The sequence below is a fragment of the Scyliorhinus torazame genome, chromosome 22, assembly GCF_047496885.1.
Source record: "Scyliorhinus torazame isolate Kashiwa2021f chromosome 22, sScyTor2.1, whole genome shotgun sequence".
In the NCBI taxonomy this organism is placed as follows: Eukaryota; Metazoa; Chordata; class Chondrichthyes; order Carcharhiniformes; family Scyliorhinidae; genus Scyliorhinus; species Scyliorhinus torazame.
In genome coordinates this window covers 101,764,723-101,783,110 of record NC_092728.1, presented here as the reverse complement: position 1 = coordinate 101,783,110, position 18,388 = coordinate 101,764,723, and the positions used below count along the sequence as shown (strand labels likewise).

Below are 18,388 nucleotides of genomic sequence, written 5' to 3'. Positions count from 1 at the left end.
ACTGAACACAATACTTCAGGTGTGACTTCACTAACACCTTATACAATTGCAGCTTAACCTCCCTAGTCTTAAACTCCATCCCTCTAGCAAAGAAGGACAAAACTCCATCACCACTTTAATCACCTGTTGCACCTGTAAACCAACTTTTTGCGACTCATGCACTAGGACACCCAGGTCCCTCTGCACAGCATCATGTTTTAATATTTTATAATTTAAATAATAAGCTCTTTTGCTGTTATTCCTATCAAAATGGTTAACCACACATTGTCAACATTGTAGTCCATCTTCCCTCCACATGCACATATAGTTTTCATCACATTTACCCACCTTGTTCTCAAATCTCCAACTAGCCCAGGGGTATGAGAGCCAGGTGAGTAAATGTGATGAGAACTATATGCTCACCTGGAGGGTAGATGCCTTCTGGGGCCTCTTGTGTTTCACATCTGTCCTGCTTTCCCGTCAGGTTTTTTAGTCAGCAGTTAGGAACTATAATTTGAGTTTTTAAAAAGTCTTCAAGTAACAGATTTTAATGGATGCCCTCAAATCGTGTTTTTATTTTTTATTTTTTGCAGGTGACAACATGTACAGCTGTGAGCGATGTAAGAAGTAAGTTGGAAAATATGAACCTGCTTTTCTTAAGAGCTGTGTTTCCACTAGGTCATTGGTTCACTTTGATTGGGGGCAACTGGCATATCGGATAATCGATGAATCAATCTGACTTCATGCATGTTGCACATTATCATATGTATATGTTCTAGTGTCCAAGCCTTGTGCACTGTTTTATGATGAGATGTTAATTTGAAGCCGTGTCACAGATGAAAATGAGCAACGGCATTATTTTAAGAGCGGGGAAAAGAGTGCAATAAAACCAGAAAATACGAGTAATGCTCTCTAGTAGCATCAGTGCAGCATGAAATTAAAGTTTCAGGTCAGTGATCTCTCGTCAAAGCTCAGGAGTAGGTGGTGAGAGAAAGCGCTTCCAGATTTCTAGGTATTCCGTAACACTGGGGGGGATGTTGTTGACCGACTTCTATGTCAATCTTTTATGTGTTCTCTGATGCATGAGCTATGGATAATCACAGACTGAAGTAAAACAGAAACCGAATTGAACGATTTATACTAGCCTGCTTCCTCCCCCTCGCAAATGTCGTCTCCTATTCTGTTTCATGTAACTGTCCAAAAAGTCAGAGCTGATGGGTTTGAGGGCAATTTTAATGCTTTGGCACTGTTTACATTGGTACAATCCACATTTTATGTTTGCAATGTGAGCGCCGTGTTTGCATTGTTTTAAGATCACCAATCTTGTGCGTTTCCCTTTTAAGGTTAAGGAATGGAGTAAAGTACTGTAAGGTCCTTAAACTTCCAGAGGTAGGTGACAAACATCCAACCTGACACAATTGTCCTTATCTAGTCTATTAACCAGCTGCTGATGAAGTTGTTTCTTTTTATATATGCAAACCTGTCTATAATAAGTTGACACATCCTAATTGGAAGCCTAATTATGTAAAGTAGTGAAGTTCCTGTTTCCGTTTATTATGCTATTATCTTAAGCTGCAAAAAGAAAATCAAAGCACAGAAAGTGGCTAATTTGAACAAGCGGGCTTGCCACGAGAATAAACACTGCATGAAGTGGTTTGAATACATTTTCTGCTTTTGTGTCTTTTGGCATGAACAAACAAGTTCCTATTACCGTTCCATCCTCAAACCAGATTTTGTCACCCTCCACCAATAGCTCAATGGTAAAGTTAAGTTATTTGAATGGAATATCATAGGCATATATGTTCTAGTTCTGCAGTGCAGTACCACTACTCGTTGTATAGTTCAACAGAAGGAAACTAAATTCAGTGGTGAGGCCTGATTCAATGAATTTCTCAGTTGAATACCTCAACAACTTGTTACGACTGGTCCCTGGGCGAAGAACCCCAATTTGTTACCCTCCGGGAACTATCTCAGCGCGAGCCACAATTTATGATTCCGGATGGAATACCCCAAAATGGTTATGATCCCGGGGGAGGAGGAATGAACTGGCTCCTCGTCTTTATTCAAACCCCCTCGGTTGATGAAAATGAAAATCGCTTATTGTCACAAGTAGGCTTCAAATGAAGTTACTGTGAAAAGCCCCTAGTCGCCACATTCCGGCGCCTGTTCGGGGAGGCTGGTACGGGAATTGAACCATGCTGCTGGCCTGCCTTGGTCTGCTTTCAAAGCCAGCGATTTAGCCCAGTGCTAAACAGCCCCTTGATCACAGCGAGGCTGATTTTAAAAAGTATCCCATCCCTTGTGAATACCTTTCCCCAGACCAGATATATTTATGTTTTAAAAACGTTGAACATATTTAATCAGGTTTTCTTGAGTTAAAGAAAGAGTGAGTTTATTAGTTACTAAAACGCAAGAAAAATAGTAAAAAACTCAAGCACATACACGCAGATTAGAAATGATAAGTTGAGTCCCAAAATAAAAATTTTCAAAAAATATATACAAGTCAGTCATTGACTTTTCCACTAGCAGCGGATGGTGAAAAGTTGGAGCTGTTAAGTTGCATGGCTCTGATAGCTTTGACTCCGAGTTGATTAGTTGGTTTTGAGATTCCTGGGTTTTTATGGCCCTTTTCAAACCACGTGTCTTATTTAGAAGTTCAACATAATTTGGAGCTATTGTTATGATCTATATATGGTTTTGGCAAGAATATTTTGTGTAATATGAACGTATAACTGTGTCCTTATGCACAATTTGTACGAAAATTTATAATTTCTCTTTTCCTTCCATACATTTGTGTATGTAATTGATACCTTTATTTTTGCTGATAACATAATAGTAACAAGTTTTGATCCTGTTTAGTAACCATGCTTCCTTTAAAGAAATACTCAGCATGAGCCACTTTTCAATTTAAACATTAAGTAAAAATATTGACTTGCTGTGACCGCATATTATCTGGCTATTTTAATTTTGGCCACTTCTGAACCACCTCCCAATGGGCAAGAAAGACTCTGTGGCAATAGGTAGGAACCAGCAATTGTGGTTAGTTTTATTTTTAAATGGGTCAAGGATTGAATCCACTGTGGCTTGGCGGTCAGGTCAATTCCCATTCCTCTTGTTCATCCCCACTCTTTTTTTTTTGTATCCACCTCTTCAGGCCGACCTGTGCCATTTCTGTGGAGACAGACACGAGCTGCTTCCATAAAACTGGGAACTTTGCAGCACTGGCACTTGTCGACTTGTCGAGTGATATTGCGATGTAGTAGCTCCCCGCCCCTTCCCCCATCTCGCCAGTGTCCCACTCGCATTTGAATTCTTTGCCCCAGCTGACCCATTTTATATTGGGAGATTGTAACAGTTAATTTGCAGCAAAACTGTGCTGTGGGGAAAGAGCAGGGGAATGGGACTAATTGGATAATGCCTTTGAACAGCAGAAATGGCCTCCCTCTGTGCTCCATGATTTTATGAAGTGCTAAATGCAGTAACTTAATCTGGGAACGGGATTGGAAGGATTGATGGCCTTAATTGTGCATTTGGATGTTTAATTGCGTTCGGGTAATAGGCAGTAACTGGGGGTTCATCTGTTCCCCTATATGGGAGCAAAATTGGCATTTGGATTGGAGGTGCGCCATATTTAATGGGTGTCTCTGTAAAATAAAAGCGTGTAAATGTATAAAGACTTCCAGTTCTATCCTTCATCACCACCAGGCTCTGAATTGTAACGGTATCATTAGCACCACATACGAATGGCTTGATTAAGGCCTTTTTATTTTGTTAGTTTTGTGAATAACTATACCATTGTAGCAATTATATTGCTTTTATAAAAGTTGCATCCAGTACTGTGATGTAATTCCAGTAAATTTGCCAATGTCCTTGCTCTCAATCAGTTCATGTCTGCGGGCTTTTCACAGTAACAATTTGTGACAATAAAGATTATTATTCTAGGTAAAGGTTGCTTTAGATATAAGGTGGTAACAGATTAGGAGAGAGACTTTAGAAACTCAGCACACAGGGTGGCATGTGGCGCAGTGGATAGCACTGGGACTGCGGCACTGAGGACCCGGGTTCGAATCCCGGTCTTGGGTCACTGTCCGTGTGGAGTTTTCACATTCTCCCCATGTCTGCGTGGGTTTCAACCCCCCAGAACCCAAAGATATGCAGGTTAGGTGGATTGACCACGCTAAATTGCACCTTAATTGGAAAAACAAAAAATAATTGGGTACTCAAAATTTGACAAAAAAGAAACTCAGTACACGGTATCATCTGCTGGCCAGATCCTGCAACTACATTGTGATAGTTGGCATGGCAAAGCTGACTGGGGAATTTTGACGGGGGGGAAAAAAAATCTCACCACAAGTGCCGCCTATGCAAGATTTGTAATCTGGTTTTAAACAGCCAGCTCTAACTTTAAACCCTTGTCTCCCCATTTCCAGATTCTTTGTGTTCACTTGAAGCGCTTTCGACATGAAGTGATGTACTCCTTTAAAGTAAATAGCCATGTATCTTTCCCACTGGAAGGTCTTGGCCTTCGACCCTTTCTTTCCAAGGAGAGTCCTTCTCAAATCACAAGCTACGATCTTTTATCTGTTATCTGTCATCATGGAACTGCAGGCAGTAAGTAAACACAATGTGATTCTTTGAAACAGATAATGAGTGGCTCACGGAGTCTTGTATTTGGCTATGACTGCTCTAGATGTAAATGGTTTTTTTAAATTCTACCACTGAATTATTCAAAAGGCCCAAGTTAGAAATAAAACTACTGTAACCTGTGCCCCTTATTTAAAATTGCCATTGAAAAGCTCTGAATGAGCAATCTATAGTTTTGGCTTCTGCGAAAATAGTGTTCAATTCATTGTTACACAAGCTATCTTGAATAGATAATGTAAAGTGTGTTTCAGGAATATAGTCTATGACCTTCATGAGCTGTCGAGGGGGAAATATTTTCGAAAGAAGGGTGCAGTCACCTCCTGTTAGTTTGACGTCACAATCTGCTTTAAAAAAATTATAATTTCTGACTGTAAAACAATTAAGTTTTTTCAATTTCGGTCTGAATGAAGTAACTTGATGTGGACTCTTGTATGGTTTTCAATTTGTTTTTTAAAACATTACTGCACCCATAGAAAAACATAAGTATGTTGATCACTGAAGTGAGCAATTGATGCTTTATAGCTACAGTGTGCAAGCTTTATTTTCTTCAAAGCCTGCATTGATACAGATTATGGAGCCTCAAGGGGCTGCAGGTGCATGGACGCACGCAGATGCAAAATCTTGTTTTCCCGTTAGCTTTACTAATGATTTTTGGTGTTAATGATTTTTGGTGTTCTGATTTTAAGATTTATCCAGCATTTGAAGCAGCAGCCTTAAGAGGAGCTCTTTCCCAACCTCCAGGCCCACCAAATTCAAGCACGATAAACCAGTGAGTAAGAAGCATACAGTCTACCCCTCTTAAAATTACCTGCTTTCAAATTGGTAATTGGAGTTTTATTTTATTATGTACTAAATTTCCGCAAAATTCAAGTCATTTGGATGATGTAGTAGTCCCCCAAAAAGCAAAGTTTGAATTGTCAGGAGTAGACGAATTGAACAAAGTTGCCTGGCTTCCTGGGCCAGATTGAGATGGTTGGGGGGCCACGGCTTGGGCACTCCTGCTTTAAAGCTTTTAAGGGTCAAACACGGAATTTAGGCACAGTCAGATGTTTGCGACTGGGCACGTTTCAGTTTCTGTTGATTGCGGTGATGCAACCCTGGACTAAACCGGTGTTCTTACAGGTGGTCACTACATAGCTTATTGCCAGAATGTAATTAATGGCCAATGGTACGAGTTTGATGATCAGTACGTCACCGAGGTCCATGAGACGGTTGTACAGAATGCTGAGGCTTATGTACTTTTTTACAGGTGAGGAATACTTGAATCATTATGCCTAAAATATGCACTTAAAATCTAGCGATCTATGTGAGACGTTTAAACCACCACCCATCTGCCCCCTCAGGTGAGCGTAAAAAGATCCCATGGGACTATTTCAAAGATAGATAGGGGAATTCCTCCCCCCCCCCCCCAGGTGTCTTGGCCAATAATTATCCCTTGACCTACATTCCAAAAAACAGATAATCTGGTCAATCACATAGCTGAATGTGGAACCTCACTATGCACGAATTGGCTCTTGCGTTTCCCACATCACAGCAGTGACTATACTCAAAAGTGCGTAATCGGCTGTAAAGCTTTTTGGCACATTGTGACAGGTGCTGCAAGGGGTGGCACGCGGAGCAGTGGTTAGCACTGGGACTACAGCGCTGAGGACCCGGGTTCGAATCCCGGCCCTGGGTCACTGCCCGTGGAGAGTTTGCACATTCTCCCCGTGTCTGCGTGGGTTTCACCCCCACAATCCAAAGATGTGTAGGTTAGGTGGATTGGCCACGCTAAATTGCCCCTTAATTGGAAAGAAAAATAATTGGGTACTCTAAATTTTTTTTTAAATGATACATCAATTCACAACTTTTCCTTTCTGGAAGCTTGATTTGTGTACCATTCCATAAACTAGATCTCAATAGTGCAAGCATTGCAGTATAAGTTGTCCAGATTTGAATATTTCAGATTTATAAACTCGAGCACTGTTTCCTCTTTCCATCTGCACAGTATAAACCCTGTGCAACTCAGCACCTGGTAGATACTAGGCAGTTGTATATTGTGCTGATTTTTGACTCCGGACTTTAGCACTGCCAATTTTTCTTATTGACCTTGCATGCTGAGCACTGTTTTCTCTGCCAGGGTGTTTAATTTATAATTGTACGCAACAATCATAATAACGTAAAGGATTCTCACTCAGTTCTCTTTCCAGTTCTCTTTCCTCAGCCCCACCAAGTTGTGAACTAAACCTACCAAGTATTTCCTATCAATAATAAGAAAACTGGTTTTATTTCAAATTATACTTTCCGTGAATCAAAATTTGAATTGCTGCCTGCAAAATCCTAGAATCACTACAGTGCAGAAGGAGGACTTTTGGCCCATCGAGTCTGCACCAATCCTCTGAAAGGGCACCCTGCTTAAGCTTGTGCCCCCACCCTATCCCCATAACCCAGTAATGCCACCTAACCTTCTGGACACGAAGGGGCAATTTAGCACGACAATCCACCTAACCGGCACATCTTTGGACCGTGGGAGGAAACCGGAGCACTGTCACCGTGCCACCCTTTACAAAGAGTTGTATAAACTGTGCTCCTTTTATATATGTCCATATAGGTTAAGTTGTTGTATATTTTTGTTTAATTTAGAGTCCCCAATTCATTTTTTTTTCCAATTAAAGAGCAATTTAGCCAATCCACCTACCCTGCACATCTTTTTGGGTTGTGGGGGCGAAACCCATGCAAACATGGGGAGAATATGCAACCTCCACATGGACAGTGACCCAGATCCGGGATCGAACCTGGCACCTCGGCTCTGTGGGGCAGCAATGCTAACCACTGCACCACTGTGTTGCTCCTTAATTTGTTATATTGATAATACAAATGGAGGTCTAATTTTCAATCTAAATTAGTTGGCTTTCTGCATTCAGACTCTGATCTGTGAAGTTCTTGTCTCAGAGTGACCCGTGGAATTCCATGCTGTGCTTTTTCAAATTGCTTTTATGAATGTCACAGGACCATAAGGCATAGGAGTAGAATTAGGCATCTCAGCCCACCGAGTCTCTGCCATTCAATCACGGCTGATAGATTTCTCAACCCCATTCTCCTGCCTTCTCCCCATAACCCTTGATCCCCTTATTACCGAACATAGAAAGATGTCTCGGGAGCCAAATTATTAAAATATTATGTATCGTCCTTGGGACCCAGCATTTGAGCCTTCCACCATGCGTCCATCCCAGAATTGCCATATTTTGGAGAACAGAGGCTTAATGTTGCTAGAGTGGATCAGCATGGGGTCTGGTGCTGGGAAAATGTGCTTTAGTCTTTTAGAATTGAATTGGAACAGCTTCGCTAACTTTTTAATACAAAACTGCTCTAGTTTCAGCTTCTAAGACTTTTTTTTTAAAAAGCACCTGGAGACTGAAGCAAATGTTTTCTGAAATATAATTTATCAATCACGAAAGCGTTATTTCATTAGTCGTGAAACAAAATGCATGCTTATGGACTCTTGAGAACATTGTCGGAGATTGAAATTAAATCTCCACGGCTGATGGAAGACATTTCTGAAAGGGAACATCGGGAAGATGCACTATTTTCTGTATATATTTAGCAAGTTGAATATTGAAAGGGTTGCCTTTCTTTGAGTTTTTGACCAATTTTTTTCCCCTCGACTCATGAATGTATTAATTTCTGCTGGAACATGGTTCCACCGTTCATTCTGTAACCTGGTGGGTGAACATTTAATTTCGCAGGGAGATAGTTGCCTCCATTCTGAACGTTTCTGAGTACTCTTTTGTACTCCCCTCGCAGGAGAGTTTGACATGACTGAAGTCAGCCAAAATGAATTGTTTTTTTTAGAACATACAGTGCAGAAGGAGGCCATTCGGCCCATTGAGTCTGCACCGACCCACTTAAGCTCTCACCTCCACCCTATCCCCGTAACCCAAGAACCCCTCCTAACCTTTTTGGTCACTAAGGGCAATTTATCATGGCCAATCCACCTAACCTGCACGTCTTTGGACTGTGGGAGGAAACTCGGAGCACCCGGAGGAAACCCACGCAGACACGGGGAGAACGTGCAGACTCGGCACAGACAGTGATTCAAGCCGGGAATCGAACCTGGGAGCCTGGCGCTGTGAAGCCACAGTGCTATCCACGTGTTCTACCGTGCTGGTTTACTTCTGCCTGTATTCTAAATGATGCCCGGAAGAAGATATTAAATTAATTTCAAGTTTAGGTTTACTGTGGCTAAATCTTTTGTGTTGTGTATAATCTGTGTTAATTTGGATTTGAACAGAAAATAGGAGCAGGAGGTGGCCATTCAGTCCTCAATGGTCTACCCTGTACCCTCAGACTGTGACCCCTGGTTCTGGATTCTCCATCGCCTCTACACTGTCTAGTTCTGTTAAAATTATATAGGTTTCTATGAGATCCACCTCTTCCCCCAACTCTTCTGATCTCCAACGAATATAATCCTCATGGACTCAATCTGTCATCATATTTCACTTGCTTTTTATAATATACCACTTGGCTGTGTAGTCCATTTATTAATTTTGGAAGTGATGTTGAAAACTTTTACTATGTAGAAAGTTATTTCTTGATTATACTGCCCCCCCCCCCCCCCCCCCCCCCCCCCCCCCCCCACACACACACACACTTTTTTTGGTTAGCTTTTTGCATTTTCTATCGTCCAGCCAAATAAATCTGGGTTCAGTAGTTTTCTAGAAAGCAGTAAAGTCCTTTTTTTGTGCTTTGAGGAGTATCTGTGACTTGATATCGAGTTGTGCTCCTCTACCATTCTTTTCCTCAGCTACTTTATGTTTTGAACGTATGTTGCAGGAAGAGCAGTGAAGAGGCAGTCCGTGAGAGACAGAAGGTTGTAGCTTTGGCCAATGCAAAGGAGCCCAGCCTCCTCCAGTTCTACATCTCCAGAGAGTGGCTGAACAAGTTCAACACCTTCACCGAACCGGGGCCAATCACCAACCACACCTTCCTCTGCGTACATGGAGGTCAGCACGTGAGATAAATGGAGGATCTAGCACCTGCATAAGTCTAGAATTTAGCAAATCTGGAAGTGAAGGGCATCATCATTCTTGAAAAGAAGAAATCCTTATAAATAAAGATCAGACATTCATAAATTGCAAGTATCTGTGTGTACTTGTGAGCATCGGAATGTTGTAGAGATAAGTGTGCTGTCCGAGACCTGTAAGATGTTCAAACGTGCTGAGCTCTGTCACCCTGACATCGTTTCCATTGTGTGGATTGACTGCTGAGTGATTTTTGTTTTCTGTTTCCAACATGACTGCAGGTAGCAATAATTTTTCTTCCTTTTACAGGCATTCCGCCAAATAAGTATCATTACATTGATGATCTGGTAGTGATTCTGCCCCAAAATGTATGGGAATATCTGTACAACAGGCAAGTGTAAAGATTCCTGAAAATTGGTCGTGAACAATTTTTCTTTTTTTTTAAATATAAATTTAGAGTGCCCAATTCTTTTTTTTTTTCCCCCAATTAAGGGGCAATTTAGCATGGCCAATCCACCTACTCTCCGCACCTTTGGGTTGTGGGGGCTGAGACCCACGCAGACACGGGGAGAATGTTCCAAACGGACAGTGACGCGGGGGCGGGATCGAACCCGGGTCCTCGGCGCCTTGAGGCAGCAGTGCGAACCGCTGTGCCACCGTGCCACCCTTAAATGTTTGTTTCTAAAGAAAAGAATGTTGTTTTTTTAATCCGTGTTCTGATGATATTTGATTTTTGACTTGAACAAAAAAAGCCTATTTTATCACTTCCAAAAGGAATAATTGTCAATTGGTTACTGCTTTTGTTTTTTGCCTCGATTGTGCTGCTTTTGGGGAGGGTGAACAGAAGCCATCCACCACCTCTGACAGGAGAATGACAGAATGAGCTGTTTGCATGTTGTGTTTGTCAGACATTATAATAATAATCTTTATTGTCACAAGTAGGCTTGCATTGCAATGAAGTTACTATGAAAAGCCCCTAGTCGCCATATTCTGCCGCCTGTTCGGGTACACCGAGGGAGAATTCAGAATGTCCAAATTACCTAACAGCACATCTTTTCGGGACTTGTGGGAGGAAACTGGAGCACCTGGAGGAAACCCACGCAGACACGGGGAGAACTTGCAGACTCCGCTCAGACAGTGACCCAACCGGGAATCGAACCCGGGGCTCTGGCGCTGTGAAGCCACAGTGCTAACCAGGATAGAGGGGTCAATCATTAGGGGGCATAAGATTAAGGGGCAAGGTTTAGAGGAGATGTACGAGGCAAGTTTTTTTACACCGAGGGTAGTGGGTGCCTGGTACTTGCTGCCGGAGGAGGTGGTGGAAGCAGGGCGATAGTGACGTTTAAGGGGCATCTTGACAAATACATGAATAGGATGGGAATAAAGGGATACGGACCCCGGAAGTGTAGAAGATTTTAGTTTTGACGGGCAGCATGATCGGCGCAGGCTTGGGAGGCCGAAGGGCCTGTTCCTATGCTGTACTTTTCTTTGTTCTTTGTTATACGCTCATTTAGAGCGCTGTATGTTTTGGGTAACCTAACGAGGTGAATATATTGGCCTTGGAAGAAGTCCAGTGACGATATAGCAAGGTGACCTCTGCGGTGATGGGACCCTGTCAAAATGAGAGTCTTGATAAACCTTGATCATGTTCCATAGAGATGGGGGAGGTCAAGGTTGATGTGACAGAGGTGCTTAAAATAATGAACGGTAATGAAGAGGTTTGTTTGGGAATGACTCATCCTTTCAGTTGTGGATTTCAAAACAGTTTTTAAAACCAGAACTACGCTGATTGAAAGAAAATCCCAGAAAAAAATGCTTCCCTTGGTGCGTGATATTTAGCACACGATCCCAGTCGATCACAAATGTTGATTCAATTAAGATTGTTAAAAACGGCGCATACTTATTAGGCAACTAAGGATGGTGAGGGCTAAGGAGAAAGGTTGGAGCATCGTGAGTAATAAGAGAAGAATTGTGCTGTTTGACAAAATAATGGCGCAGGCTCAATAAATCTGACACTCACCAATCATCTAACAATGTTGCTGGACGTTTCAATATTCTTGTCTTGTGATTGTGGCAGGTTTGGAGGTGGCCCTGCTGTGAACCATTTGTACATCTGTTCCATTTGCCAAGTAGAAATTGAGGCAATTGCTAAAAGGAGGAAAATGGAAGTTGACACTTTTATAAAGGTCAGCCATCATAGTGCATCACCCTAAAAGTAATTGTTTATTGTAGAATTGCTACGTAACTGTTACAGAAGTGGTTTGAGCTCTTGAGAATTAAATTCTTGTCTAGGAAATGCCAGTTTTTAAATAAATTCTTTTGGTGTGGGCGTCACTAGCCAACTAGAGGTGAGGTGCCGCCTTGAGCGGCTGAACTCCCATTTGTTGCAGGTACACCCACCCACAGTGCTGTTGTGAAGGACGTTTCCAGTGTTTTGAATTAGTGACCATGGAGGAAGAGTTACTAATACTTTTTCCAAAGTTCTACAGTTTTTTTTTTTTTAAAGTCCCACGTTTTACATTATCTCGCACAATGTATCGTGACAATGGGGCTATTCTGCTCCCAGCCCCTCTCTGTGTCACTCTGGAATTGGAGTATCCACCTGAGTTACTTTCTCTGATTCCCTTCCCAACCATGAGAGATCTCCTGCCAGTGCCAGATTGGCCGCTTACAAATTCTTGTGCGTGAATACAACTTCCATAACTCTGGAAGTTGATGCAACAACACACTAGTGAAAGGAATCTTCAACGTTAGCCCATGGTGTTAAGGGTAAGATCTTGGCATGGATAGAGGATTGGCTGACTGGCAGAAGGCAGAGAGTAGGGATAAAGGGGTCTCTTTCAGGATGGCAGCCGGTGACTAGTGGTGTGCCTCGGGTCGGTGCTGGGACCACAACTTTTCACAATATGCATTAACAATCTGGAAGAAGGAACTGAAGGCACTGTTGCTAAGTTTGCAGATGATTAAAAGATATGTAGAGGGACAGGTAGTATTGAAGAAACAGGGGGGCTGCAGAAAGACTTGGACAGACTAGGAGAGTGGGCAAATAAGTGGGAAATCATAGAATCCTATGGAATACAATGTGGAAAAGTGAGGTTATGCACTTTGAAAGGAGGAACTTAGGCATGGACTATTTTCTAAATGGGGAAATCAGAAGCACAAAGGGACTTGGGAGTCCTTGTTCACGATTCTCGGTTAACGTGCAGGTTCATTCGGCAGTTAGGAAGGCAAATGCAGTGTCAGCATTCGTGTTGAGAGGGCTAGCATACAAGGCCAGGGAAGTACTTCTGAGGCTGTATAAGGTTCTGGTCAGACCCCATTTGGAGTATTGTGAGCAGTTTTGGGCTACATATCTAAGAAAGGATGTGCTGGCCTTGGAAAGGGTCCAGAGCAGGTTCACAAGAATGATCCCTGGAGTGAAGAGCTTGTCTTATGAGGAACGGTTGAGGACTCTAAGTCTGTACTCAGTTTAGAAAGACGAGGGGGGTATCTTATTGAAACTTACAGGATACTGCGAGGCCTGGATAGAGTGGACGTGGAGAGGATGTTGCCACTTGTAGGAAAAACTAGAACCTCCGACTAAAGGGATGATCCTTTAAAACAGAGATGAGGAGGAAATTCTTCAGCCAGAGAATGGTGAATCTGGAACTCTTTGCCGCAGAAGGCTGTGGAGGCCAAATCACTGAGTGTCTTTAAGACCGAGATAGATAGGTTCTTAATTAATAAGGGGATTGGGTTATGGGGAAAAGGCAGGAGAATGGGGATGAGAAAATATCAGCCATGGTTGAATGGTGGAGCAGACTCGATGGGTCGAGTGGCCTAATTCTGCTCTTATGTCTTATGGTCTTAAGTTAAAACAAAGGAGGGAGTGCACCACTTAACAATAAACGGCTGAAGTGCTTTCGAGCTGGCTGTTAATGGAGAGCAGGCTATTCATTTTTTTATGCAAAACTGATTTTCTGATTGATCTCTTCGGGCAGAACAAATTCTGTATTGGTGCCACCCTGGGAGGATTGATCAAGATTGAAAATCCAAATTAATCACCTTTTGATGGGCCATTGATCTCAATTCAGCTAGTGTTAAAATACTTGAATCCTTGGATGCAAACTAAATACATGCAAATACCATCCAATGGGTAGTAAACAAAATTCTTGTGACACCCCCTCCTTGTTATCTTCCTTCCATCCAGCTAAACAAAGCGTTCCAGGCTGAGGAGTCTCCCAGTGTTATTTACTGCATAAGTATGCAATGGTTCCGTGAGTGGGAAGGTTTCGTCAAAGGCAAAGATAATGGTAAGGAACGATGGGTAGGAAATGTTTCTGTCAAAAATATTGTTTTCTCTGAACTCCAGTAGTTCAGAGTAATCGTTGGGATTGAAGTTGAAACTTAGCACATTTTTTATCTCCACTCTTAAATATGACCATTTTACATTGAGAACTGTGACTTTAAAATCAGTAAGATGTCTAAAGTCATCTTGAGTGTTGTGCACATTTGTAGGCACACAGGAATGCCTAGATGGAAAAGATCAAGGTCCAGCAAGTTCCTCCTCCATCATACTGCAGATGCCGGAAATCTGAAATAATAACACACCATACTGGGAATACCCTACAGTTCTTGCAGCATCTGTGGAGTGAGAACGAAAGTAAACATTCCAGGATGATGCCCTTTAAAGATCATTAACCTGAAATGTTAACTCTGTTCTCTCACCACAGCTGCTGCCAGACCTGTTGGGTAGTTATTGTCAGTATTTCTTTTTCATTTCGTCTCCTGCCATCCTGGTCGTTGGGTGACACAACAGCAATGGGACTGTTGACAAATTATGGCAATCTATATAATAATCTTTATTATTGTCATAAGTAGGCTCACGTTAACACTGCAATGAAGGGACACTTCCGGGTGCGGCTATGCAGAGCTAGGTCGCATATTCGGCAGCTCCTGCTTGGAACGGACTTTTGGGCTCTTTTACAGGGCCCCCACGGCATTTGTTTGACATTTCCCGGTGTGGGAAGAAGGCGGCAATATTCCCCCGACAGTGTCCCCCAGGAAGGGTATGTCTCTTGGTTGCCAGACACACGCAGAAACAGTGAAAGATTTGGCTGCAACTACAGGATAAACAGGGCCTCTTCCAGCATGCAGGCGGGGGAAGGGCAAGCTTAAAGCTGCAAGCTGACCTGAGGGCCTGTATCAAAGGTGAATTCTAGCAGCAGAGGGAACAACTGTGAAAAGACCTCATCAAGGCCACTGAAGGGACTTCCGGTTGCGGTGATGCCTAGCTAGCCGCACGCTTCGGCGGCTCCAGCTCCGACGGACCTTCGGGCTCTTTTAAGAGCCTCAACGGGGAATTTTTCGACGACGCAACCCGGTGTGGGGCGTGTGAGAAGGGAGTCCCCCCCAAACGAAGGAGGAAAAAGCCGGCGGCGGCGGCTGCAGCGCGAGGAATCGTCGACCAAAGGGTCAGAAAGAGAGAAGTACAAGATGGCGGCGGAGAAAGCGCAGGCGACATGGGGGCCTGAGCATGAAATTGTGAGACGGTGCGTGGAGCTGCTGAAGAGGGAGGTGCTGACCCCGTTGCTACAGGCAATTGAGGGGCTCAAGGAGACATTAAAGACCCAGGAGACAGAGCTCCGTGTGGTGGAGCAGAAGGTGACAGATATTGAGGACGAGATCCTGGGCCTGGCGGTTAAGACACAGACGCACGAGGCACTTCATAAAAAGTGTACTGAAAGGATCGAAGCCCTAGAAAATGGAGCGCGAAGGAAGAACCTTCGGATACTGGGTCTCCCTGAGGGTGTGGAAGGAGTGGACTGTGGAGCGTACGCAAGTACGATGCTGAGCTCACTGATGGGTGCTGAGGCCCCTACGGGCCCCTTGGAGGTGGAGTGGGCAAATCGGATTCCGGCGAGAAGACCAAAAGCGGGAGAACCACCCAGGGCGATAATCGTGCGATTTTACCGCCTTAAGGATAGAGAAGAGGTCCTGAGATGGGCTAAAAAGGTGCGGAGTAGCAGATGGGAGAATGCAGTGGTACGGGTATACCAGGATTGGAGTGCGGAGGTGGCGAGAAGGAGGGCGAGCTTCAACCGAGCCAAAGAGGTGTTGCATAAAAGGAAGGTGAAGTTCGGGATGCTGCAGCCGGCAAGACTATGGGTCACGTATCAGGAGAGACACCATTATTTCGAGACGGCGGAGGAAGCATGGACCTTCATCAAAGAAGAGAAATTGGATCGGAACTGAGGGACTGATGCTGCAGGAAATGTTATTGTTAATGTTACGGTGGAAGTTAATTGAGAAGTAAACAGGGAAGGGGGGAGACATTGGGGAAATGTGGGCGCCGGTGAGGGGGGAAAGACGGGACATAGTTGGAGAATGGGGAAGGGGAGGGGGAGGGGAAAGGGAGCTGCGCCATAAGAGGCGGGTCAGGTAAAGGGATGTTCCCGCACCAGAAAGAATAAGGCGGGAAGACAGGCGCAAGGCGGATGGGAGTTCCCCACATGGGGGGGGTCGAGGAGTGAGCAGGAGTAGCCGGGGTCAGTTGAAGTCAGCTGACTTACGGAAGTAATATGGGGGGAGCAATCAAGCTAGAAAGAGATCTAGCGGGGAGGGGAGGAGGGAGGGAGAAGGGGGGGGGGGACAACTGGGTTGCTGCTGCGGAAATCCAAAAGGAAATGGCTAAAGAGTGGGTGGGCGGGGATGGTGTGCGACGCTGGGGGAGCGAGCGGGAGCGTGGAGGCGGGATATGGGACTGGCCTAGAGAAGGTAATGGCTAGTCGACACGGGAGGGGGGCAGGTAGCCCCCTAGTGAGGCTGATCACGTGGAACGTGAGAGGCCTGAACGGACCGATAAAAAGGGCCCGAGTGCTCGCGCATTTGAAAGGACTAAGGGCAGACGTGGTTATGCTCCAAGAGACGCACCTAAAGGTGGCGGACCAAGTTAGGCTAAGGAAAGGATGGGTGGGACAGGTGTTCCACTCAGGACTGGACGCAAAGAATAGAGGGGTGGCCATTTTGGTGGGGAAACAGGTCGCATTTGAAGCAAAGAACATCGTAGCAGATAGCGGAGGTAGATATGTAATGGTGAGTGGCAGGCTGGAGGGAATGGAGGTCGTGTTGGTTAACGTGTATGCCCCAAACTGGGACGATGCGGGATTTATGAGACGGATGCTGGGGCGTATACCGGACCTGGAGGTAGGAAACTTGATTTTAGGAGGGGACTTTAATACGGTGCTGGACCCGGGGCTAGATAGATCCAGCTCAAGGACCGGAAGAAGGCCGGCAGCGGCCAAGGTACTTAAGGGGTTTATGGACCAAATGGGGGGAGTGGATCCATGGCGATTTCTTAGACCTAGTGCTAGGGAGTATTCCTTCTTCTCCCATGTCCATAAAGTGTACTCCCGGATAGATTTTTTTGTTTTGGGAAGGTCGTTGATCTCTAGGGTGGAAGAAGCTGAGTACTCAGCCATAGCGGTTTCGGATCATGCCCCACATTGGGTGGACCTGGAATTAGGAGAGGAAAGGGAGCAGAGAACACTCTGGCGATTAGATGTGGGACTGATGGCGGATGAGGGAGTGTGTGCAAGAGTGCGGGGGTGTATTGAGAGATACCTGGAGGTCAATGACGACGGCGAGGTCCCTGTGGGAGTGGTATGGGAAGCACTAAAAGCGGTGGTCAGAGGAGAGCTGATCTCCATTGGGGCCCACAAAAGGAAAACAGAGGCCAAGGAAAGGGAAAGATTACTGGGGGAGATTTTAAGGGTGGATAGGGAATTTGCAGAGACCCCGGAGGAGGAATTGTACAGGGAGAGGAGACGACTCCAGACGGAATTTGACCTTCTGACCACCAGAAAGGCGGAGGTACTGTGGAGGAAGGCACAGGGGAGGAGGTATGAATATGGGGAAAAGGCGAGTCGCCTGTTGGCTCATCAATTGCGAAAGAGGGCAGCAGCGAGGGAAATAGGAGGAATTAGAGACGAAAGGGGAGACACGGTGCGAAGGGCAGGAAAGATAAATGAGGTGTTCAAGACCTTCTATGAGGAACTGTATAGGTCTCAACCCCCAGAGGGAGAGGAGGGGATGCGGCAGTTCCTGGACCAATTGAGGTTCCCGAAAGTGGAGGAGCGGGGGGTGGTAGGCCTGGGGGCACCGATTGGGGTGGACGAGGTTATTAAGGGACTGGGAAGCATGCAAGCAGGGAAGGCCCCAGGACCAGACGGGTTCCCGGTGGAGTATTACAGAAAATATGTGGACTTGTTGGCCCCGTTGATGGTGAGGACGTTCAATGAGGCCAGGAAAGGGGGGACTCTACCCCCGACGATGTCGGAGGCGACGATATCGTTAATTTTGAAGAGGGATAAAGATCCGTTGCAGTGCGGGTCCTATAGACCCATTTCATTGTTGAACGTGGACGCCAAATTGTTGGCAAAGGTACTGGCATCGAGGATAGAGGACTGTGTCCCGGGGGTGGTGCACGAAGACCAGACAGGGTTCGTAAAAGGGAGACAACTGAATGTTAACGTGCGACGACTATTAGGGGTGATAATGATGCCCCCAGTGGAGGGGGAGGCAGAGATAGTGGCGGCAATGGACGCAGAGAAGGCATTTGATAGGGTGGAGTGGGAGTATTTATGGGAAGTGTTAAGGAGGTTTGGGTTTGGGAACGGGTTTATTAGCTGGGTTAGACTTCTTTATGGGGCTCCAACGGCAAGCGTAGTTACAGGTCGACATAGATCGGAGTATTTCCGACTATATAGGGGAACAAGACAGGGATG

General features: G+C 44.8%; 1 protein-coding gene and 1 long non-coding RNA gene across 4 annotated transcripts in view; one reads left to right on the top strand and one right to left on the bottom strand.

Annotated features, from left to right (window-relative positions):
- The window catches only part of LOC140399284 (uncharacterized), a 130,684-nt gene that overhangs the window by 23,369 nt on the left and 88,927 nt on the right, over positions 1 to 18,388 (bottom strand). The window contains exon 2 of the long non-coding RNA XR_011937672.1: positions 11,644 to 11,771. This is a non-coding gene — a long non-coding RNA (uncharacterized lncRNA). The remainder of the gene's footprint in view (positions 1 to 11,643; positions 11,772 to 18,388) is intronic.
- The window catches only part of usp20 (ubiquitin specific peptidase 20), a 77,644-nt gene that overhangs the window by 46,237 nt on the left and 13,019 nt on the right, over positions 1 to 18,388 (top strand). For 2 of the 3 annotated variants that reach the window (XM_072488755.1, XM_072488756.1), the window contains exons 15-22: positions 573 to 606; positions 1,323 to 1,368; positions 4,410 to 4,590; positions 5,746 to 5,872; positions 9,436 to 9,605; positions 9,933 to 10,014; positions 11,701 to 11,809; positions 13,813 to 13,915. In XM_072488755.1, the coding sequence (XP_072344856.1) occupies positions 573 to 606; positions 1,323 to 1,368; positions 4,410 to 4,590; positions 5,746 to 5,872; positions 9,436 to 9,605; positions 9,933 to 10,014; positions 11,701 to 11,809; positions 13,813 to 13,915 (852 nt within the window). Of the gene's footprint in view, positions 1 to 572; positions 607 to 1,322; positions 1,369 to 4,409; positions 4,591 to 5,745; positions 5,873 to 9,435; positions 9,606 to 9,932; positions 10,015 to 11,700; positions 11,810 to 13,812; positions 13,916 to 18,388 lie in introns of those variants that run through there. The other variant, XM_072488757.1, reaches the window with a different exon arrangement.